The sequence below is a fragment of the Osmerus eperlanus genome, chromosome 21 (genome assembly GCF_963692335.1).
Source record: "Osmerus eperlanus chromosome 21, fOsmEpe2.1, whole genome shotgun sequence".
Lineage (NCBI taxonomy): Eukaryota > Metazoa > Chordata > Actinopteri > Osmeriformes > Osmeridae > Osmerus > Osmerus eperlanus.
The window spans coordinates 13,413,186-13,437,321 of record NC_085038.1 but is presented as its reverse complement, the minus strand read 5'-3'; the positions used below and the strand labels follow the sequence as shown (position 1 = coordinate 13,437,321).

Genomic DNA, 24,136 nt, shown 5'->3' with positions numbered 1-24,136 from the left:
GGTGCTCCTTCTTCTCTCCTACTTTGGTGAAAAAGAGGAGAACCTCTTCCACTATGTTGAACAAACATGTCTGGCAAAAGAAGTACAAGTGGAAAGCTTGCCTGTGACACCATGCATGTATGTGGTAAGTGTTGATAATTAGTTTCACTAAGCTAATGTTAGGAAGTATTACATGAAAACTGTCATGCACTGTCATGTTTCGAAGTGCTGCTTCAAAGCCTAGAAATTTTGGTAAGACTTCTGGATGGTAATGGCTGGTCTGCTATTCTACCTATCTGTTCTTTGCAGGAACATCTTGCTATGCCTCAAGACAGTTTATGCTGAGTGTAGATGGCAAGGTTGTGAATGACCACATCCCCAAAAGTTGAGACAAAGAAGAACAAGAAGCAGCTGTCAGTGAACCTAAGAGTCCTCACCCTCATCGCAGATCTCGCTGACCAGGATTGGAGAGGGACATAAGGGTTAAAGATGGACCTATCCAACTGAACTGTTAATGTTATTCTTTCTTTCCGGTCGACTTAAGGGTTAAAATAAGCAGTTTTTAGTTATGTTAAATTTATGTGAACTGGCTCATTGTGCATTTTCTGTGGAATTATTAATGCCTATTGATTACATGAGCAATAAGCAGCAATTGTGGGTATTTTTAGCAATTTTTGTTTGAGGCTGTACTTTCAGTTAAGTCAGTAAGGGGCTTGCAAACACACAGAATATGTGCTTTAAAGTTGTTTAAACTACTTAACCTTTGTGCTGCTGCCTTCGGGTCACAATGACCCATCGTGCTGAGACAACTTTACCCAATACAAAAACAAATAAAAAGCATTTTCTGGGAGACAGCCCGGGAGACAGCCCGACGGTTAAAAGAAAATACTTTTTGTTGTATGAGGTAAAGTTGTCGCAACACGTGGGGGGGGGGGGGGTCACAATGACCCAAAGGGTTAAAAATTTAATTATAATAATAATGTTGACAGGGTCTGGTGAAAAGGTGCCATTGTCGGCATTCAGAATGTTGTTGCTTGTTCAGCTACACTTTTTTTTCCACAGAAAGTAAAAAAACTAAGAAATGGCCTTACCCTACAAAGGCACCTTTTTACTAGACCATGTAGGTACTTGACTCAAGACGAATCTGCCGATTCACTACTTGGTGATTAGGAGGGGGATGGGATATCACACTTAATACACTGACACACACAGCCTACATATGAAACCTTACAGCTATTATAGGTTAATCAACTTCTTTGGGAATTTCACTAGAAAGGTAGCTTACTAACTGGAGTTGGGACATAGGGGTAGTGTTTGCTTCTGTTATGACAATGTTCACTGTCTATTATCAGTCATTCTAATTGTAGGCATAGTAGATAAGCCACCTACTTGATTTATCAACAAAAAAATGTGTTTGCACACAATGTGCTACTGCTCATCCGGGGCAGCAGCTCCAGCAGGGGGCCCCAAACTTCCCCATCCCGAGCCACATTAACCAGCTCTGACTGGGGGACCTTGAGGCATTCCCAGGCCAGTAAGGAGATATAACCTCTCCACCTAGTCCTGGGTCTTCCCCGATGCCTCCTCCCAGCTGGACGTGCCTGGAGCCCAGGGGGCATCCTTACCAGATGTCCAAACCACCTCAACTGGTTCCTTTCGACGCAAAGGAGCAGCGGCTCTACTCCGAGCTCCTCAGGGAGAAGCCAGCCATCCTCCTGAGGAAACCCATTTCGGCCCCTTACACTCGCGACCTAGTTCTTTCGGTCATGACCCAGCGTTCATGACCATAGGTGAGGGTAGGAACAAAAATTGGCCGGTAGATCGAGCCGGAAGGCAAAGCTCTCTTTTTTTGTGACAACAGTGCGATAGAACAAATGCAATACCACCCCCGCTGCCCTGATTCTCCAGCTAACCATTGTCCCCTCACTCGTGAACAAGACCCAGAGGTACTTGAACTCCTTCACTTGGGGTAAGAACTCATTCCCTACCCGGAGTAAGCACTCCTTCGGATTCCTGCTGATAACCAAGGCCTCAGATTTAGAGGTGCTAATCCTCATCCCAGCCGCTTCACACTCGACTGCGAAATTATCCAGTGAGTGCTGAAGGTCACGGACCGATGATGAAAGGAAGACCACATAATCTTCAAAAAACTGAGATGAAATCCCCAGCCCACCGAAACGAACCGCACCCCTCCCCTACCCTGACGACGCCTCGATATCTTGTCCATGAATATCACAAACAGGATTGGTGACAAAGCGCAGACCTGGTGGAGGCCAACCCCCACATGGAACAAACTCGACTTTGTGCCGAGAACCCGGACACAGCTTTCGCTTTGGATGTACAGGAATTGGATCGCCCTAAGAAGGGATGCCCTTACCCCGTACTCCTTACCAGTGAGGCTGAGAAGAGTGGTCCTCCTTTTTAAAGAGGGGAACCACCACCCCGTTCCCCGTGCCACTCATTAGGCACTGTCCCAGACTTCCATGCAATGTTGAAGAGGCTTGTCATCCACGACACCCCCTCCACATCCATTTCTGGTCGGATCTCATCAATTCCCAGGGGCTGTTTTTCCATTTATAGTAGACTTTTTGAAGTTGATCATAGTGTTTAGGAACTTACAAGCAGTAATCCATGACTAAAGGCCAAAATATACTTCAAGCTAAGTACGTGTACGCATACGCACGTATCCAGCGTTCCCTGTCCCACTTGAACAGGGGTGCCAAATGCGTCGATCGCAAAGTTTATGGTGGTAGATCATGTCCTTAATTTTTTTTTTAAAGAAACATTTAAAAAATGTAAAGAATTTCATCTCCTCCGATTCCCCCATACCCCTTCATTGACATAAAGAGTGGCGAATCTACCGCCAATCTACTACTGATAGTGGTTGTAACATTAGGTTACCATAACAACGATATAGGTCTGTGATAGGTAGTCTTGTAGTCAAGATAGAAACGTGAGCGTGGAAATCATCAATACAAAAATGTATTGTTTTGTGCTGGTGTGTAAGGGTCCAAGATATATATTACATTTTCAATATTGTTTTATTCTCACAATTATGTTTTTCATTTCATGTGCGCCATAGAGGTTTCCATTACCCTGTCTTGGCCTCAGGTTCTGTTTTTTTCTTCTTGAAATTAAGCTTATATGTTAATTATACATTACCTTCTTAGCCATGCATAGTCTCTATTTATGAACATGTTTTGTGGTAGATCATTTTTAATTGGTCATTTTAAAAGTAGATCACAAGCCAAAAAAGTGTGGGCACTCCTGCACTAGAAGCACTGAGCCATTTCAGGGACGTTGTTACTGACATGTAATGATCGCTAGATGGCGACGGAGCAAAGGCACGGACTTAAAATGAACGTGTCTTCGGCAATCTGTCATTTATTTCCGTGTTGTTAGTCGGTGATTATTTCATTAGAGCATTTGTTGTCTAGCCCTCCAATCATTCAGCAAAATGTAATTTATTGGCAAAAGGATGTCAAACACATTGTGGGTTAGACTGCAGTTGGTCTATAGTAGCCCGACATTATCAACATTTAGTCATCTGACAACATCACGTTGTCCCCAGTAAAAAGACACAGGGACATCATAAACATTCAATTGTCTAACTAGATACAGTTATCCTGGCAAAACATGTAATGTTCTTCATTTATTTTCAGGACATGGTCCAAGTATTGCAAAAATGAGAGCCATGTGTAATTTGGAAATGATGCTATAGGTGCTATAGGTTTGCTTGATGTTAGCCTACATGTTGATGCTTAGCCTAATTTAACAACTTTCGGAATGACAAGACAGGCAGTGTAGCCTATAATACGCAGTGGATAATATACTGGTTGAGAATGTATTTTGGTTTTATGTAGGCTATTACGGTAACATTGGGACAAGTGTGGATGGTGGGTTATGCAAGGGCAGTAGCGCATATAAAATGAAAGTTGCATTTGATAAATCAAGTAGAGGTGGCCTATCTACTACAACTTGCCTGACATAATTTAGAATAGCCTACGTTTAGTTTCCTTTACATCTATGGACTATATAAAATAATGCTAATCTCGGGTATTGCATTGTGCACTGGATTCTTTTTTTTTGTTGCTGGTAAACCGTGAATGCATCTTTCAGGCTGTTTGAAAGGTGAAAAATCCCATCCCCCCTTTTAATGATCGATTGCGTAGTGAATCAATGGATTTGGTCGAAGCAGTTCCTTCCAACGTTGTCTGTTTTACTCAAATCCAGTTACCAAACATTCCATTCTGATAGGCCTACTTACAGCTCAAGAATACATTTAATTTAGCCTATTGTTATGTTTACATTTACATTTAGTCATTTAGCAGACGCTCTTATCCAGAGCGACTTACAGTAAGTACAGGGACATTCCCCTGAGGCAAGTAGGGTGAAGTGCCTTGCCCAAGGACACGTCATTTGGCACAGCCAGGAATCGAACCAACAAGCTTCTGATTAATAGCCTGACTCCCTAACCGGTCAGCCAGCTGACCCCTGCAATGGTTCTTTACCATGACAAAAAAACAATAACAAGCCCCCTTCATGGGTTACCTCTATACCAGAGCCATAGAAAAAGAGAGTTGTGACACGCTTTGATCTCGCCGACACATGATCACGTGGTTCAAGCATAGACTTATATATTAATAGACACAGCTAGATTTGTTTTCCAAGATGGCATCCCCATTCATTTCTATGAAAAGTGCTCAGTGGCACAGTGAGGCAAGCAAGAGAGCGAAATGGACCGTGCCATCTTTCCAGACTGACTCGTCCGGTCTTGCACAGAAGCTTGTTCCTAGCTCCGAAACTCGTGCATGCTTGCAACTAGCTGTACACGTCATACTTTGCAACAACCAGTCGCGAGCTTGTGAGCTGGAGCTAAGGCATTGCAGAAAACTGTCAGAATGTGGTACAAGTCCGATCAAGAAGCAGATACATGTGAACTTTACGAAAATCAATACTATTAGTACTGTAGTATTATTAGTCCTTTCTCCTTGTTCTCATTCAGCTCAGTTAAATCAGCGATTGGCTGATTTAGGGGGTTCAAGTAGCTCGCTGTAGTTACAAAAAAAACCACTGCTGTCAACCTGTTTGAATGGTTTTCAATGAAGCTGGCCAACAGAAGTCGCTTTTCTCAGGCAAATGACAAATTAAACAGGCTTGGTTAAAGAAATCCGATATTCTGGCTATCTTCAGCAGACTCGTATCTACAAAAGGCAGTCCTCCCTGACGTTTTTGGTGTAGAATGGCGTGAAATACAACATTGTGAACACTCACTGCCAGTGAAACACAGGAAAAAAGCTATAGCTTTTTTGTCACGTGGTTCCGGTAGCTCGCTGTAGGGGTGGGTGCTGGTCGTGTATTGCATGCCGCACTATCTGATCAAAATTACAGTTCTCTCTACAGTCAGAGGTCGTGCAAGAAGGTGGAATGTAAGGGAGATACCCTTTCCAAAACTTGTAAGGGCATAATAGTTTGTGAAAGACCCAGAGAAACACAAATATCCGACAAGGAAAAATCCCGGACAAATGTGGAATCCCTGCCGGACGCATTTTTTAGGTCTCGAAAAGAGGACATGTCCGGGTAAAAGAGGACGTCTGGTCACCCTACATTAACTTATACATAACGCAATATTGTGAAGCAGAGTTAGAATTGGCTATGCTAGCTACCGATACTGTACCAACTGTACTATACTGTACATACCAAACAGTAGCCTAATGAGGACTATATTGTTCCACTTAACGTTTAACCTTTGACTGTTTAAGTAAATGGGACTTGTTAAACATTTTTTTATTCATCAGCCCACTTACAATTTAACACATTAACAACACTTATATTTGTAGTACTTGATGCAAGTTGAATCTACCATATTTTACGGTAAATAAGCCGCATCGTGTATAAGCCCCCCCCCCCCTCCCCGTGTGCAGTGGTAAAATACAAGTTATGAAAAGAGACCGCGTCCGTGTCTTATTGTCCACACTATCACTATCATATACAATTATATCTAAAACGAACTTACAAAGAGCTTGGTTAGACTACCAAAGTTGAATTAGTAATGTTGTTAGCGATGCTACCGTTATTTTGCTAGCTAGCCTATAACATTTCACTGGGTTTGCAGCTGTTTGATTAACTGAAATTATTATGAAATGTTATGTTCTACTAGCCATTTGCCTACTTTAGCAAGTCACTGTATTTCCAAGCCCTGATAGTGTAACTGAGAAAACAGTAAATAATTCCTCTTTCAAGTAATAAGCCCCCGTTCAAGTGTTGAGCATAAAATTAGCTGCACGGTCAGTAGAGATCTTGAGAGAAGCCACTTTTTTGTTCTAAAACCGGACTATAAGCCGCTTCGAAATATAAGCCGCACAAGACAACTGTAAAATCGGAGTACAAGCTGCGGCTTATTTTCCGTAAACTACGGTAACCATTATCACCAGCAACTGCTCAATTTAAGACAAGGAGTTTGGTAAATAGAACAGAATAAGGCAACCAACTGCCTTCAATAAAACATTTTATTGTACAATATGTCCAGTGTTCTTCCACTCCTTTTGTTCGTAGTGATCCGGTGATTGCTATGCAAACTAGCCATGTTATCTAGATGAGCTAGCTAGTGAGTGGACCTGAAATTCCTGCAGAGCATTGAGAGCTAGCTGGACGATAGGGGACCCCTTAATCTGCAATTCATTGTTGCTAGAGCTAATCAGATGTACTATAGGCTAATAAGAGAAGACTAACTTTGTATGCCAACGAACACCAATAACCAGAACTAATTTGACAGACTATAAACCTGCATTTAGAATCTAACAAGCTATAATCTTACGATAAATTTGATCTACATTACATTACATTTAGTCATTTAGCAGACGCTCTTATCCAGAGCGACTTACAGTAAGTACAGGGACATTCCCCCCGAAGCAAGTAGGGTGAAGTGCCTTGCCCGAGGACACGTCATTTTGCACGGCTGGGAATCGAACTGGCAACCTTCAGATTGCTAGTCCGACTCCCTCACCGCTCAGCCATCTGACTCCCTCAAGATCTAAAGCTGGCTATATGAAATACTACGAATAACAATTGATATGTGGTGGTAGAAATATAAAATAATGCAGGATTTTCATCAATTTACCAGCTAACTTGCTTAGGAGACACTGGAATGAATGGGGTTCAACTTCTGCATTCCTCGATAACAATGGGAGTCTATGGAAGTGTCGCAACTCTCTTTTTCTATGGCTCTGCTCTATACTTATCTCTTCGTGGAATGAAAACATTAAGACATACATTTAGCTATTACAGTCAGGCTGTGCCTAATGTGCTTAAGCTGCCTCCGCCAACAAAAAGATCAGCAGCCTGCTCACTCTGACTTTGTTGTAATTTGTGTGTGAGATGTTTTTTGGCAGCACTTGTTCTGTAAAATATAAATAGAGAGGTAATAGCTTTCCTAATACTGTATAAAAAAATCTTGCGTTGTTGGGAGATAACTAAATATTTAAAGGTAATAGAATCATACCCATAATGAAGCATAGTCAACATTTTTCGATTTGTAAATAATGTTTTAATTTCTGTGTAGACAGGTAAGATATCTTAGCCTGGCTCTGCCCTCCTAAGTACTTCCACTCAATTTTCATTTTGCTTCTGTACTATGTTTCGGTGTATTACTCAGACCCTCCAGGAATTTGCGATGTTGCGATCGCACCAATTCACGCTAATTCAGCGCGACCTTGCAATTTTAACAAATCCCTGCAATTTTCCCGCAACTTTGACCAATCATCGTCGTCTCCCACAACTCTCTCCAGTAGGGTTAAATACAGTGTTGCGCCTGAACGCGTTCATTGAACGAAAGTTCATGAACTCGTTGATAATTTTGGTGAACGTGCTGTATTACTGCCTGATGAACGATACTGTGAACGCGTTCATTCTGGTGTCTGTGAACTCTTTCACTCTTTTTAATTTCGTTCAATAAGGTGCCAGATTTCTAGAGACTTCCATGCAAAAAACACACCGTTAACAGTCTGTATCCAGGGTTGCCCAACCAGTCAATTGCTGCGTGTGCTTTCTTCTACTGTCTATGCCTGGCAAGCGTGAGAGCGCCAAGTTGCGTAGAGGCCGAGAGCGGTATTGCAGACAGATAGAGATTTCAATCTTTTTTGTTAAAAAAAGGGAGATTCCTCCCTTCAATGCATGCGAATGTAAAACCTGGTTGGATAAGGATTAAAAATGGGATATGATGAAAATTGGCATGTTGGTAAGGTTATTTAGGGGACCATTTCTCAATGGTGTTATTCTTTGATGAACGTTTGTTAATTACTTAATTTTCAACCAATAACTCCATTAAAATTACAAAGAGGGAAATTCACAACTTTTTATCGCAACTTTTACTTGCTCCCGCAAATTCATCGCAACAAACACCTAAAAAACACGCAACTTTCATCGCAACTTTTTGGAAAAGCTCCCACGAAATCAGGAATTTTAGCCCGCAGCTATCACAAAAAAGGCCCGCGAAATCCTGGGGGGACTGATACTCGGTTTTCAGAAAAAAAAAATATGTAGGTCCAATCAACGAACAGAGGGAGTGCCTGAGAACGATGACGTTGATGTCGTGCACTCGTTTGAGTTGTAGTTCAGTAATGGCAGCGGAGAAAGATGTGAGAAAAGCTATTCGGTCGGTTGTGGCAATGCTGCCGAATATCCATAAGTTAAAGCCGGAGCAAGAACAATCCTTGCTGAGTTTTGTTGGTGGCCATGATGTTGTTGCCCTCCTCCCCACGGGGTTTGGAAAAAGTTTGATTTTTCAGCTACGGCAGCTAGCTCCGTTACAGTAGTGGTGAAGGCGTTGGCTAAGGCGAACGCTAGCGATTGGTTATGGCAGATCAGAGTGGCTCTGGGCAGATCCAATAGTTTTAAACTTCAACAGAGTACCCGCCTTCAAGGAAGTTAACGCTTGTCAATGGAGCGATCCCAGACCCTCTGTACAAATGAAATGTATGAGAGTCTGGTTGGGACCAGGCTAAAGATATCTGGCATTCTGTTGGTGTTTATAGACAACTAGGGGGTTAGGGTATACTTGTAATCTTAAAACCATTAAGGAGGGTTAAGGTTATGCAGTGTATGCATACCATTTTCTTCCCTTGTCTCCTTTTGCAAATATTAAATTCAAATATTAAAATAGATGGGGCATTGTACAATGAACTATGGTGGTTGTACATAAAAAAGGTTTACGTTTTTTAGCTTTATGTTCAAAAATAAGGATTGTGCTCATCTCTTATACAGCTGTTAATTTGCAATGCATAATAAATTGAATATAAAGGAAAACTCCTGATTATTCCTACAAAGGCTATCGTTTTTAGTGCGCACATTTCCATCAGAGCTTGACTGATTAAGGTTTTTTTGTTGATACACAAAGTGGAATATTTTGCAGACTAATATATTGACAGATTTATTGGTGATGTCAAAAATATTCCACTTTGAGTATCAACAAAAAAAACGTAATCAGGTCAAGCTCTGATGGAAATGTGCACACTAAAAACGATAGGCTTTGTAGGCCTATGGCATGCATTAATAGGATTGATGCAAAGCTTATATTCATTTATTTTCCACACACTGTAGAGCAGTTGCTGCATCCATGGGAATATTTCCTAACCTGTGTAAATGAGTCGACAGATGAAACAGTAGCACTTGAAACTGGCGTCTGCTGACTAAGCTGATCCAGAGGCTCAATAGACACACCTACTTGTGCCACTGAGGCTGCTTGAGGTGCTGCCATCATTCCAAAAGGATGTTCACCACCCTCACCTGACAAACAAAAGTAGAACCACATTTCAGCTACATGCCAATTCATCAGAAAAATGTATGATTGATTTTAAATATTAATAGCATGCTAATTAATACTTGCCTGCTTTTAAGCTAGCTATTTTAAAGATGGCACTAGGTTTATCATTAGTAATAAAACCTAGAAGTTGCCAAACTTGACCACCAACTTGGTCAGGGAAGGAAAAGTAGACAGCACCACCCATGCCTACTGGAAAAGGCACTGTTCCAAGCATGAAGACCACCACATGGTTTACATTCTCATAATCCGGCAGGTTGAAGACAAACTTGTCATTGGCAACTTGTAATGCGTCTGTTTGGACCTAAACATAACACAAAAAATGTAGTCAAGAGGCACATACTCAACTTTTTTACATGCCAATTGCTGTGGTAAAAACAGAATGTATAACAAAGATTGTATGGTGTTGGTAGCTTAGTATTTAACCCTATATCCCAGATGCTAATGTAAAGGTTATAATAATATTACAGATTTTTTAATGTATTATTCTTCAATGGATACATGTATTTATCTTCTTTACCTTCTGTTCAAGAATTGATGATCAATTGCATTATTTGTTTGATATGGAATCATTTAGGTCTGTAAAATCACATTTTAGACACTAAGCTTATTCAATTTGTCATGTGCAGGTATCAAGGAGAGCTGCAGCTTCACCAAAAACAGTGCATGGTGGGGGGGACAGTGACATGCCAAAATAATGTAAATCCTATATATCCTTTTATACACTGGTAAAAATATTGTAAACATATTCCAATAGTGCGAAATAAAGGGGTGGGGGGGGTGTTGAGAGATAGAGTTCAGTGGATGGTCATGTTTAGTTGGGTAACAGCCTGAGAAAAATGAATGTTTGAGTCGGAAGCTCCATAAGCGCTTTCCAGAGGCGACAACAGGCTGGTTGGGGTGTGTGGGATCTTTACTAATGCTGAGACCTCTGCGCAGGCAATGCAGGGTTTTTCCTGCATAGAGAATTAAGTGGCGGCCGCCTCCATCAAAGTCTGTGCTCAGAACTCTGATTGGTGTCTTCATGGAAAACACAATTTTCTAATAAGCGTTGCTATTGGTGGAATTCTGTTGTTTATAACTGCAATTGCGGCATTACGCCGATGTGGTGGCGCTGTATCGTAATAATCAGTGCACCAGGAAAAGCGCTGCCAAAACTGCCCGAAGAAGAAAAGGGCGTCTTTTTTTTTCAGGATTGTAATAATTGATTGAGAATACTATCACAATTAATGTACAGTATGTATCATAATAATACAGTTTAAGGTATAAATGTGAAAAAGAAAAAAAAAAGTTTAAACACGTGCGCAACAGACACTTGTTATAGACATTGTTGCAAGGTGGCAATCGATGGATCAGACCAGGAGGCCTTGGACTACAAGCAGTTCATGAAGAAGTTTTATAAAACATAAAATAGGAGGCTGAAATGTTCTACACATTTAGCAGGTTATGAAACGTGTAAACAAAAGTTTATTTATATTTTATTAAAAAATGCTTTAACGTGATTATCGTCATTTTCTTTAATCATAATTATTAATAATTGCAAAAAAGTGTTTGCTTGAGCATGTGTGCACATGCTCATTTTGAGCGAGGAAAAACCCTGCAATGTTTATGATAAATGTATTTTATGGCTGGGAGCTGGGTACCGGTGATATGCTGGGACACCTTGACTTTCTGGTGAGATGCAGCTGGTCAGGATGCTTTGTACAGCAGTAGCTGTTAGACAAACAGGAAATACAGGCATTTTTGGGGCTTCTTAACAAGGGATTGGGTATTTGATGTCCAGGAGAGATCCTCGTTGATGTGGACTCCAACTAGGGCTGGTCGGTCTGACCTAAAATGTACATCATGGTCTGATCTGAAGCACTGATGGTAATGATATATATCACAGGATATTAGTTCATCTTAAAATCTATATATAAATGCATCTGAAGGGGTAAAGCACGTAGAAGTATGGCAACTGCATGTCAGTTATTTAAAAAAATACAATAATAATCCTGTAATAATGGAAAAAATTAACAATTTTCAAGTTGCACAAATCAAGCTGCACAAAGTGAGTACAGGAGGCTTTCAATAACAGCAGGCTTCTTTCCACCAACCAATTTGATGAAATGAAACTCAATGAAACTCAAAATACACAAAAAACAGTATTAGGCTTGTTTAGTGTCCACAAAAAATTAAAGTACAACATTGCAACTCTTAGTGCAAAAACTAAAACTGTCAACAATCCCGTTTGTGCCGCTTTACTCAGTTAGTCTCATTGCTTATAGCAGCAGATACTCCAGGTTATTAGCCAGGAAAACACATTTGTCAAATGTCTCTGGCTTCAATGCAGAGGCCTGTTCCATAAAGGCCACTCAAAAAAAAGCTGGACTGAAAGTCCCAAAACTGACTTTAATTAGTCAAGCGGGGCTCAAGCGGTTCCATAAAGGCCAATTTCAGCTCACGCACTCCTACTAATTCAAGTCAGATTTAAGTAGTCAAGCTAAGTGTGCGTGCACCCCCTACTGCATGCCTTATAAAATAATGGATGAAAACATTTTTGGCCAGACTTTTGAACTTATCATGGTCCACATGTGAGTATGTTACTTTGGGGCAACAACATGCAATATCGGTAGTAAATAGAAAAAATACATTTTATTGAAGATTCATATTTTATTCAATGTGTTTATCACATTTTATGAAAGTACTTTAAAAAAAAACTAAATAAATGGAAACATCTGTACTGAAAAAACAAGACAGTGGCTGTCAATGATCCTTTTAGTGGAGGTTTGTTACCTACAACAATGCGCAACAAAGGAAAAAACCTTTACAAAATATTTTTTCATTTCAATTTTTACATTAGGAATTCACACAGTGGCTTTAAAAGAGATGATCTGTTTTATTAAATATTAAATTCCAAACAGTAATTATTTTTGTATCATTAGGTCCTTATACCAATTCAGCTTCACTGTGTGTGTAAGTCAAAAAAGCAGTTTTTCTCAGGAGTGAAACCTTTTTCTCTGTTTAGAGAATGAACACATCAATGTTCTATTGGTAGTGTCACGATCATGTAAGAAACACATCCAATGTTAGCTGTTTAGGGCTGTAGCTTTGTTAGTTTTCAGTGGATGTGCTTGCGTGCATGCACCCACACATTCATGTACAGGTGTATCTGTGTTCAGGGAGGTGCAAATTCCCTGGATGCAAGATGGTGTCCCGATCAAACCCTCCATCTCCCACGATCTCTCAATCACCCTGGGATCGGCGACGGTGACCCCTTCATCCTCTGCCAGGAACCTCGGGGTGACCATGGATGACGAGCTCTCCCTCACGGCCCACATGGCTGCGGTCTCCCGGTCGTGTAGATTCACCCTCTACAACATCCGGAAGATCAGGATATACCTATCTGAGCATTCCACCCAGCTGCTAGTCCAAGCACTTGTCCTCTCAAAGTTGGACTACTGCAACTCGCTGCTCGCCGGTCTCCCAGCATGCGCAACCCGCCCTCTCCAGAGGATTCAGAACGCGGCGGCCCGTCTGGTCTTCAATCTACCCAGACGCTCCCATGTTACCCCGCTCCTCATCTCCCTACACTGGCTTCCCATCACGGCCCGTATCAGATTCAAGACTCTGGTACTGACCTTCCGAGCGGTGAACGGGACTGCACCCGACTACATCAAGTCTCTCCTCCAGCCTTACACCCCCCCCCCCCCCGCCACCTACGGTCTTCTTCTGACAACCGTCTGGTGGTCCCACCGCTCAAGAGCACCCGGTCCCAACACAAGCTCTTCTCCTGTCTGGCCCCCCAATGGTGGAATCAACTCCCCACCTCCGTCAGGGACACTGACTGTCTCCCCACCTTCAAGAAAAGGCTCAAGACGCACTTGTTCCGGGAGTACAACGGCACTTAGGAATGCTTGGCTGGACCTGATGTTAGTTTCCTCCAGGATCACAATGACTCATATTGAGAGACTTGTTGCTCTTGTTGGTTAGTTGTAACGGTTTCAAATTATTGTACTCGCTGTGAAATATTTTTACTGTTGATTGTTTTTTCTACAGGTACACTCTTGCACTCTTGTGGGGAGTTTCAAGTTGTTCAATTGTAACTTGTTTAACTGCATGCTCTTATGGTTCTTCCCTTTGGCACTTATTTGGTTTTCCACAATGTATGCTTCATGTTTTGGCTGCTCGCAATGTTTGGGGCTATCTCGTTGTTATGATCAGTGACCTATGCTCTTTTGTAAAGCTCTCTCTTGGAAGTCGCTTTGGATAAAAGCGTCTGCTAAATGCATAAATGTAAAAAACACATCCATGTTATTCCACACACAGTGAAGCTTAATAGGTATAAGGACCTAATGATACAAAAGACTCATCACGACTGTCTATCTCATCTTCACTGATGTCAGGTGGTAAAGCCATCACAGTCTCCACTGTCTGACTTCTCACTCTCCCTTTACCATAGAACATTGATGTGTTAATTCTCTAAACACAGAAAAGGAAATTATTGGGTGCATATGGAAATAAACACAGATACACCTGTGTACATGAATGTGTGGGTGCATGCACACAAGGGGTGTTGGGTACTGATGTTGGGTGATCCAGCCTGGCTTGCAGATGGCATTGCAATTTTTCCCAAATGTGTTTGACAGTCACAAAGTGAAGTCTGTGTCTAGGAAATAGAGACAGTTCCTATGGATGGGGATCATACATTTTTATTGATATCGATACCATTTTCGAAATTCCTTAATTATCCGAGTCTTTATCGATACTTTTATATTATTTGGTGGAAAAACGAGAATGATCAGCAGCGGGGTGGGGGGAGGCTAGTCTTTACTCACACGCTGTGCTCGTAAATCATTTTTCCGGTTCGTGCACGGAGTGTGGGTGATGCCGATCGAAGATAGACTGTTGAGGAGGGTGGTGTGACATATATTGTGCCCTACTGCAGTTTTGTGTGATATGCGTAGAATTGTAAAGTCTGAAATTGCAAATATGTATAAAATACAAAAGGTCATTTTCTCTCCAATTTCTGCCATTCGTGTTTTATTTAAGTTAGTGGGGTATGGGGAATTTTAATAGCCTGGTCCTAACCAGACTCTTGTACATTTCATTTGTACAGAGTCTGGGCTCGCCCCATTGACAAGCGTTAACTTCCTTGAAGGCGGGTACTCTGTTGAAGTAAAAATGTTTTGGATCTGCCATAACCAATCGCTAGCGTTCGCCTTAAGGCCGAATTATACTAATGCGTTTTCACGGAGACGGACACAGGGAACGCCCTCTCCGATGTGGAACGCCCTCTCCGAGCCCCTCGGAGAGCTCTACGTGCACCTCCTGATTTTCCTGAATATCCGTCCGCTAGTCCGTAATTTTACTGATACCCCTTGGCTGTGATTGGTCTGTATTAAGAACCGCCTGCGTCAGGTGCGGGGGCGGGGTTGCCGTGACCAACAAGACAAACAGAATCCCTTGACCGCCATTGCTGCAAGTTTTTACAATTCATATTTCATCTAAACAGTACATGTAAATCAGCATCTGAATTAAAATGTGACGAGAAATCGGCAGTGTAGTTGCTGAAAATGTGCTTATTTTATTAATGAAACGGCTAATTTGTAAATTTGCTCTGACTTTTCAATAACCTAGCTAGCATCGCAACGCAGCGCCACCTACTCTTCTGGCGGTGAATTGTTTTCAGCACCCACAGCCTTCTGAGTACTATAAATTCAACTAATCCGTCCAACTCCGTCTGTCTGTCCGTAACGGAGTCGGAGTAATATAAATCGGCCTTTAGCCAACTCCTTCACGACTAACGGAGCTAGCTGGAAAATCAAACGAACCCCGTGGGATCAAAGATTATTCTTGCTCCGGCTTTAACTTCTGGATATTTGGCAGCGTTGCCACAACGGACCGAATGGCTTCGCTCGCATCTTTCTCCGCCGCCTTTACGGAACTACAACACAAACTAGCGCACAACATCAACGTCATCGTTCTCAGCCACTCCCTCTGTTCGCTGATTGGACAGGTAGAAAATTAATCGGAGACATCTGACTTACGTACCTCAAGCCCAGACCTAGTACAGAAGCAAAATCAAAATTGAGCGGAAGTACGTAGGAGGGCAGAGCCAGGCTAGAATTTTACACTCAATAGAGTTAATCCTATTTACACCCAGAAGTATTAGTATTGGTTATTTTCAACACTGAGTGTTGTTGTCTTCACACTACACTGGTGTTGGTGTTAAAAACTGCTGAAGTTAGCTATCTTGCAATATTGTACATGAAATTGTCGTAATTGCATTATGATAATGTATAATTTGTTTTCAACCAATGTCATAATTTAGAATTATAAAATTGCATTCAGTATTATTGACTATTTGGTAAGAGTACAGTGTCTTTATTTTGAAGGCCTTTTGTAACGCTTGTGAGTGAGAGTAAACAAGCTAACAGCAAGTGAAGCACGGACAATTTAAAGGTCCCATGACATGAAAACTTTACTTTAGGAGGTTATTTAACATTAATGTGAGTTCCCCTAGCCTGCCTTTGGTCCCACAGTGGCTAGAAAATTCGATAGGTGTACACCAAGCCCTGGGTATTCTTCTCCGCCTTTGAGAAAATGAGAGCTCAAACGCTCGGTTTTGAAAATCCCCCTATTGTGACTTCACAATAGGGGGTTACCTCCCCTTTCTCTGCATTGCCCGCCCAGAGAATATGGCCCGCCCATAAGAAACCGAGCTACGACCGTGCGAGTGCCATATCGTTTTTTTACTAGAGAGACATCATGGCTTGCAAACTAACGAAGCATAACAGTTGCTCAGTGTTTGTATTTTTACAGTTGCTCAGTGTTTGTATTTTTACAGTTCCTTCATCCGAGCCTCTGAAGAACCAGTGTCTTAATTTTATTTTCTCTGGAAATGCGCCGACACAACTTCCCAAAGTTTTGTATGTTGCTTTACTGTATATGTTTACCTAGCTTGCTACCCTTAGAATGTGGCTGTAACATTATCTCCGCAGCTAACACATAGATAGCATCAAGTATGTGTGTGAATACACACGCTGTAACGCAAGTGTTGTACACTTCTTTGTTATTTGGATAACCATTCTGCTGTTGGTGTTATGGCGCGCGCGATATCCGCCTTTCCCCTCATTGAAACGACTATGAGTGTGCACCTCTGCAAACCAGGATTATCAGATGAGAATGGGCAAATTCGAGGCATCTTACAGCAACGGGGCTACGAGCCATTGCGATACATCCAATGTAAACATTAGCGCATGGTGCCTCTCTCCTCCTCATTAGCATTTAAAGCTACAGACACAGAAACAGAACATCCTGACGAAAGCTCATTGTGGGACTGCTCGTAGTGTCTGTAATTCTGCACCAAGGCTGAATTTCGGGAAAGAGACTTAAGATACAGTATTAGGGGACCACTAAGCATCCAAAAACAGCATGTCATGGGACCTTTAACCCTTGTGTTATCTTCGGGTCATTGTGACCCATCAGTCATTGTGACCCACCGTCGTATTGCGACAAATTTACCGCATACAAAGACAAAGTGAAGAATTTTCTTTTAACAGCTAGGCTGTCTCAGACCCCCCACATTGCAAAGGTTAAAAGAAAATTATTTTAATTTGTTTTTGTATTGGGTAAAATTGGGTAAACACAACGATGGTTCGTTATGAACCTTTGGGTCATGTGACCCGAAGGCAGCACGAGGGTTAATGCTCCGATAAAAGTTTAAGGTTGTTATGTTGGATGTTTGCGATCTAAGGAAACCTCTATTCCCTTGGTACAGCATGCAGCGAACGAGGTATGTTGTTTTTGTCTGTATTTTACTTTGGTAAACATTATTTACATGCTGCGCATGTCATTGTATGTTCATATTAACCTAATGTGGTCTTTATTTTCTCGTTATACTGTAGGTTTAGTTTTCACGGTGGATTTGGAGAAGAAGCTTCAAATAAACCTGTAGCAAGAAAGCCACTTGTGTCTGCCAGTGCTGCGAGGGAATTATAGTACACTTGTGATTTACTTGTGTAATAAATACTGTTTTAATTTAACCAATTAAAAAAACGTTTTCAGATTTTTTGGGTGCGCCGTTTTATCGAGGGCAGCGTTTATTACACAATGTTCATTTTTGGTGCAGCGTTTATTTGAGGGCGGCGCTTAATCGAAGAAATACGGTATGTACTTACACTGCCTTGCCTTGCACTGCATCCTCAGAGGAAGAATATGGTGGACAAACCGTTTGACTAATTTTTTTGAAATAGGTTTGATAGTTATGCCAGGGGAAAGTAATGGAATTACAGATTAACTATAGTAAAATAATTGTGCACAGTAAAATTAACAATATTTACATGTTTTTAAAGGTTGTACATTTAAAAAAAAATAATTGCGGTTAACATCTTACTGAATGCCTTTGATTGATGCGTCCACTTTCTCTGTCTCTCCAGACTAGATTTCAGGCAGGTGATTCTCTGAAAGTTAGCGTACCTAGGTTTGTCTTCTTTGTCTTCCACGGATACTGCATAAAACCTAAGATTTTTTGCACTAAAAAGGCTTAGGCGGTGTGAGAAAAGCCTTTAGGCTTTTAACATTTACATTTATGCATTTAGCAGACGCTTTTATCCAAAGCGACTTCCACGAGAGAGCTTTACAAAAGTGCATAGGTCACTGATCATAACAACGAGATAGCCCCAACATTGCGAGCAACCAAAAACATGAAGCATACATTTTGAAAAACCAAATAAGTGCCAAAGGGAAGAACCATAAGAGCATGCAGTTAGTCACAATTAAACAACATGAAACTCAAAGTGCAAGACTGTACCTGTAGAAAAACAATTAACAGTAAAAATATTTCACAGCGAGTACAAGAATTTAAATCCGTTACAACTAACCAACAAGTCTCTCAATAAGAGTCATTGTGATCCTGGAGGAAACTAACATCAGGTCCAGCCAATCATTCCTACGTGCCGTTGTACTCCCGGAACAAGTGCGTCTTGAGTCTTTTCTTGAAGCTGGAGAGACAGTCAGTGTCCCTGATGGAGGTGGGGAGTTGATTCCACCATTGGGGGGCCAGACAGGAGAAGAGCTTGTGTTGGGACCGGGCGCTCTTGAGCGGTGAGACCACCAGACGGTTGTCAGAAGAAGACCGCAGGTGGCGGTGTAAGGCTGGAGGAGAGACTATGTAGTCGGGTGCAGTCCCGTTCACCGCTCGGAAGGTCAGTACCAGAGTCTTGAATCTGATACGGGCCGTGATGGGAAGCCAGTGGAGGGAGATGAGGAGCGAGGTAACATGGGAGTGTCTGGGTAGATTGAAGACCAGATGGGCCGCTGCGTTCTGAATCCTCTGGAGGGCGGGTTGCGCATGCTGGGAGACCGGCGAGCACCGAGTTGCAGTAGTCCAACTTTGAGAGGACAAGTGCTTGGACTAGCAGCTGGGTGGAATGCTCAGACAGGTATCTCCTGATCTTCCGGATGTTGTAGAGGGTGAATCTACACGACCGGGAGACCGCAGCAATGTGGGCTGTGAGGGAGAGCTCGTTATCCATGGTCACCCCGAGGTTCCTGGCAGAGGATGAAGGGGTCACCGTCGCAGATCCCAGGGTGATTGAGAGATTGTGGGAGATGGAGGGTTTGGCCGGGATGATGAGGAGTTCTGTTTTGGCGAGGTTCAGCTGGAGGTGGTGCTCGGTCATCCAGGCGGAGATGTCTGTGAGGCAGGCCTCGATCCTAGCTGAAATCCCCGGATCGGTCGGGGGGAAAGACAGGTACAGCTGCAGGTACAGCTGCATGTTGTTTTACTGCAGGAAAAATCCTGCAGTTAAATTAACAAACTTCGTTTGTCAAATATTTCGTCTTGAATATGACACTAATCTCACCTCATATGGGTGCAAGGCTTTAGTTCAAAGTTTAGTGCAAGTGGCCTGTTCTTTAGCCTGACGCGATCCTTAAAGCTAGAATGTGTAATCGTTTAATTAAAAAAATATGTACTGGTTGAAGGTCTTTTTGATAATAATCCTATCAAGATCTGACAGGACAAAATTATAGACCAGTCATCGCATTCGGACTGAATTTAATGATAGGATGTGCTTCCTGTCTGTCAATCCAGTGTTTCCTCAATGATTTTTTTCAGGGGGGGCTGTAGATTTGGTCATGTGTCAGGCCCTGCAAGGCAGTGTGAGAACCTGGCAGCGCGAACAGTAGCCTAGCAAGAGTAGCAAACCTTATTTTACGCATTTATTAGGGAATTTGTGGATGAGCAGCATCAGTATGTTGCCAGACAAAACTAAACTAGCTAGCATAACACAGTATGCAAGGAAGTAGCTATTCCCATCAACTAGGGGTGGAACGGTACATGTATTCGTACCGAACCGTACGGTACGGGCGTCACGGTTCGGTGCATGAAATTACACGGAGAATACACGGTATAAAAATAAATAAAACTCATGTTAATTAATGTAATGCGGAACTACTGTTAGATACTCGTAGCCTAAGTGCCAGCCAAACTTAGCCCGCCCACAAAAAAATTTGGTCGGGAAGTTGGGTTTGGGGTCGCTCGGTTGGGGAAAAACTTTGTCCGAACAAGAGCTGTTCGGACCAATCAAATTGTCAGGGCGGGCTTTATACGATGATGGACAGATGATCAACAGTAACGTAATCAACCACATCACCAAAGAGCGCTTGGGTTGAATTCGTTTTCAACAAACAACATACTACGTTGCTCTGATTGGTTGTAGGTATATCCAATTGAGTGAAGAGGCATTTTTTTCCAGGTTCGGTTGAAACACGCCCCATACTCACAGCCCAACGGAGCGGTATCAAACTCATATTCTGACTAGAATTGGCCGGGTTTCCCAGATTCGTTAAGAAGCTCAACGCTAAGAGCTTCTTAAGAGCGTTCTAAGAACGCTCTAGAACACTCTTAGAACGCTCCTAAGAAGCTCTTAGCGTTAAGACCTTCTTAACGAATCTGGGAAACCCGGCCATTATGAATATGACAATGTCAGGCTAAAATACTTGTGTTCTTTAGGGACATCTAATCTGTAGCTCTGAAGCTCTGATTGGCACCGCCGTGAGTCAGAGATAGGCTAGCTAGCAGCACTAAGGACGAGTATGGCGAGTGGTGGCGGCCAGCCTTTTTAAGATTGCAAGTTTGGGAAAACTTCGGTTTCCCATTCAGTTACAGTAGTACAGGCGAGAGAGTGGTGGATAAGACAAGCACTGTGTGTTGTTCAGCAGTTGTGGGGTATGTGAGTGGAATTACATCTAACATGCTAACGTATAAGACGCATCAGGCGTGTGCTAAATGACAAAAAATATCCAACGCCATCACCCAGGTGTGCCAATCACTGGAACGAGACAAAAAAAAAACTGTCCAACTTCTCCTCCCTACAGTGCTTAACCAGTCATTAGATACATATAGGGCCAAAAACATTACTGACGCAATCGGAATTTACATATAATCTTCAATGCGCCCGTATTCACTCGTAGAGGAATCTAGTTTGTTTTGCTTTTCCCTCCTTGTACCGAACTGTGATGTCTGAACCGCGGTATGAACCGAACCGTGAATTCAGTGTACCGTTCCACCCCTACCATCAACACACAGAGCCGCTTGCAAGGAACGAATAGGCTTTCTAGACACCTCTGAAGCAAGGTAGATGTATTGGCCAATCAGTACACTTACATCTCCACCAAAACTGCTGAAATCATTAGGAAATCCATTCAAAGACCTTTTTGGTATACATCTCAAGACATAAAAAATACAACACCTCTCATTTCACTTACATGGAATAATCATTAAAAACATTCTTGCATCCTCCATAATAGTCAGGTGCAACATATTGGCCAGTCACACACCAAAAACTAACAACAAATCAGCAGATTGTTTAGTCATTGGCCTTCCTCTTCCATCGACCCATCTAAGTTGTCTATAAATGCTCTCACCTGCTAGTGTCTGGGAATAGTATGTAAAGGGTGCCGATACACACATCTTAGTGACACATCACATTGAACTGTCATGTTTCTATAAATACAGTACACTGTACATATATTTCTTTATATTAATTACATCAGGATGTCACCACACACCCCACTCCTTGGTGTTGCAACAAGCTTCACTCTCCATAACAAGCCAGCAGCAGGTAAGCACCAGGGACAGTGGTTGAAGACAGAGTGATCAGTGTGTAGGAAAGCCACCATAGACACACCTGGTGTATGTCAGTGGCAGTGAATGTTGCTGTCACTCAACCCTTATCAGCAGGTCATAAGAAGAGACAGTCGAAACAGGGGGTGAAAGAGATGCCTCTGAAAAGCCATAACACAGATTGGTCTCAGGACTATACAAGACCACCACTGGGCCCCAGAAACCCAGAACTTTACCACAATGCTGACCGAATTATCCTGGCACCCTGCCCTCACCACTCCCTGGGGAACCAATGACAGTTCTCTCCAGTTTTCTGCACCTAAAATAAATGCACCCTCATGGGGCACATAATGTTAATAATTTTGTCTTAAAACCATCAATTTAATCTCACCTTACAATAACAGCAGTTTTGTTTTTAATAGTTTATGCTTCTCTGCAACTCTGTCGATGAACCCTGGTTCATGGGCCGGTCGATGGGCTATTTATTATTCTGTTTATTACATTTTTATTTTACACCAGCCCAAAAGGTGCCTCAGCCCACTGGGCATTTGCCCTGTATGACAGATTAAAAGTCCAGGCCTATTTGACTTTAAAGTTGGCCTTTGGGTTTTACACTTGACTCCACTTCCTATGAGTCTAAGAGTGTGGATATGTCTCTGTCAAACTACAAATTGTGATTAGATAAGAGAAAGTCTCAGCCTCTAAATCAGGTCTGGACTGGGCCTGAAAAAAGGCCCGGGGCCGTGTATTATTATTAAATATATTCGTTTTTTGCATTATGCCGCGGCCATTTGACCGGCCGTTCGGGAAATCTCCAGACTCTCCCGACGGCCAGTCCGATCCTGCTCTAAATGGACATGTGTAAATGTACTTTGTTAGCAATTAAACAGGGCTTTGAAATGTACAGGTCACATGACCAAAAAGGTTTCAAAAATTAATCTACAATTGTGAGATACAAATTGAGAAACTAAAGGCTGTGCAACATATGCATAGTCAGTGAACACACTGACATTTTTTGGAGGTATATAGGTCACATGACCAAAAAGCTATTGAAGTTTGAAGATTTATTTTGAATAAAGAATGAATTGTTAATAACCTGAGATGAAAATGAACAAACTAAAGGCTGTGCAGCATGAATGCATACACCTTGAATAGTTTAACATTATTTTGATGCTGATGTTGAAAAGCTATTGACTGTTGAAATGTGTAATTTGTTGATGCTCCCTAAACATGCGTTGTTCAGGCAGCCAAAAGCATTGGCTAATCGGCCGGTCGTAGCGGTGCTACTCTGGTTAAATTAACACTACTGGGCGTCCTGTTGAATATCAAACTTCAAACCAACTTTACCACGGTGAAGTACCCATAGTGCATTGTGTTTCACACTTCTTGTACGGTACGCAGCAAGCTTGGAAAAAGACTTGTGCCCCAGTAGAGCTCTGTAAACATGCCGTCAACTCATGTACGCATTGAAACCATCAGCAGGCGATAATTACACAGCCTCTTTGGTATAGCATTTTTGTTTCTCAATAGCAATCAATCTACAACAACCCAGACATTCAAAATTACAACAGTAAACAAGAAGGTTCAATGGTAGCTCCATCTGTGTCTACATGGGTAACCGGCGTTCTAAAACAAGAATACTTTTGTGGCTAGTAATCTGAACACGGGTTGGCTATCAACTCAGTTGGAAGATGCTTACCAGTCTACCAGCGACCACACATCCGAACATATTTACTATTTAACAAGGCAGTTCATAAAAGGTTATCCAGTTTTCGGCACATTCGGCTGAGTAACTTTCTTCTCTGATTTATGGCGGGTCGCAACCAAGGTGTAAGCAAATACCGCCTCCTACTGTACCGGAGTGTGTTACATATGGAAGGCCCAGTGGTTAAAGGGGTCATTTACTGATTTTATAGGGTATTTCACACTGTTCCTTAAGGTCTCCGAATAGGGTATATAACATTGGTTGGGCTGAAAATGGCCCGGGTGCTGTTCTATGCGCCCTAATGCACCCTGTGAAATAGCCCTAGAATAAAACAAGCTGTTTTCTCCCTTTTATGGTATGCTCATGAATATTTAGATGAGCTGCGCGCTGATTGGTTGGTTTACGAGTGAAGATGCGGAAGAAGTAACACGGCCAACAACACTCACTGAAACATCGAAGGTGGAGACTTGAAATAAAAACGTGCACATAAATCTATTGTGTCTACACAACACTGTTTTCAACA

The 24,136-nt window shown here is 42.1% G+C and overlaps 1 protein-coding gene across 4 annotated transcripts in view; it reads right to left on the bottom strand.

Annotated features, from left to right (window-relative positions):
• hikeshi (heat shock protein nuclear import factor hikeshi) overlaps positions 1–23,754 on the bottom strand; it is a 57,927-nt gene extending 34,173 nt beyond the window's left edge. For 3 of the 4 annotated variants that reach the window (XM_062446437.1, XM_062446440.1, XM_062446438.1), the window contains exons 1-3: positions 23,608–23,754; positions 9,863–10,100; positions 9,611–9,762 (exon numbers count right to left, since the gene is read on the bottom strand). In XM_062446437.1, the coding sequence (XP_062302421.1) occupies positions 9,611–9,762; positions 9,863–10,100; positions 23,608–23,637 (420 nt within the window). In that variant the 5' untranslated portion in view covers positions 23,638–23,754. The remainder of the gene's footprint in view (positions 1–9,610; positions 9,763–9,862; positions 10,101–23,607) is intronic. The other variant, XM_062446439.1, reaches the window with a different exon arrangement.
• Positions 23,755–24,136: the final 382 nt, after the last annotated feature.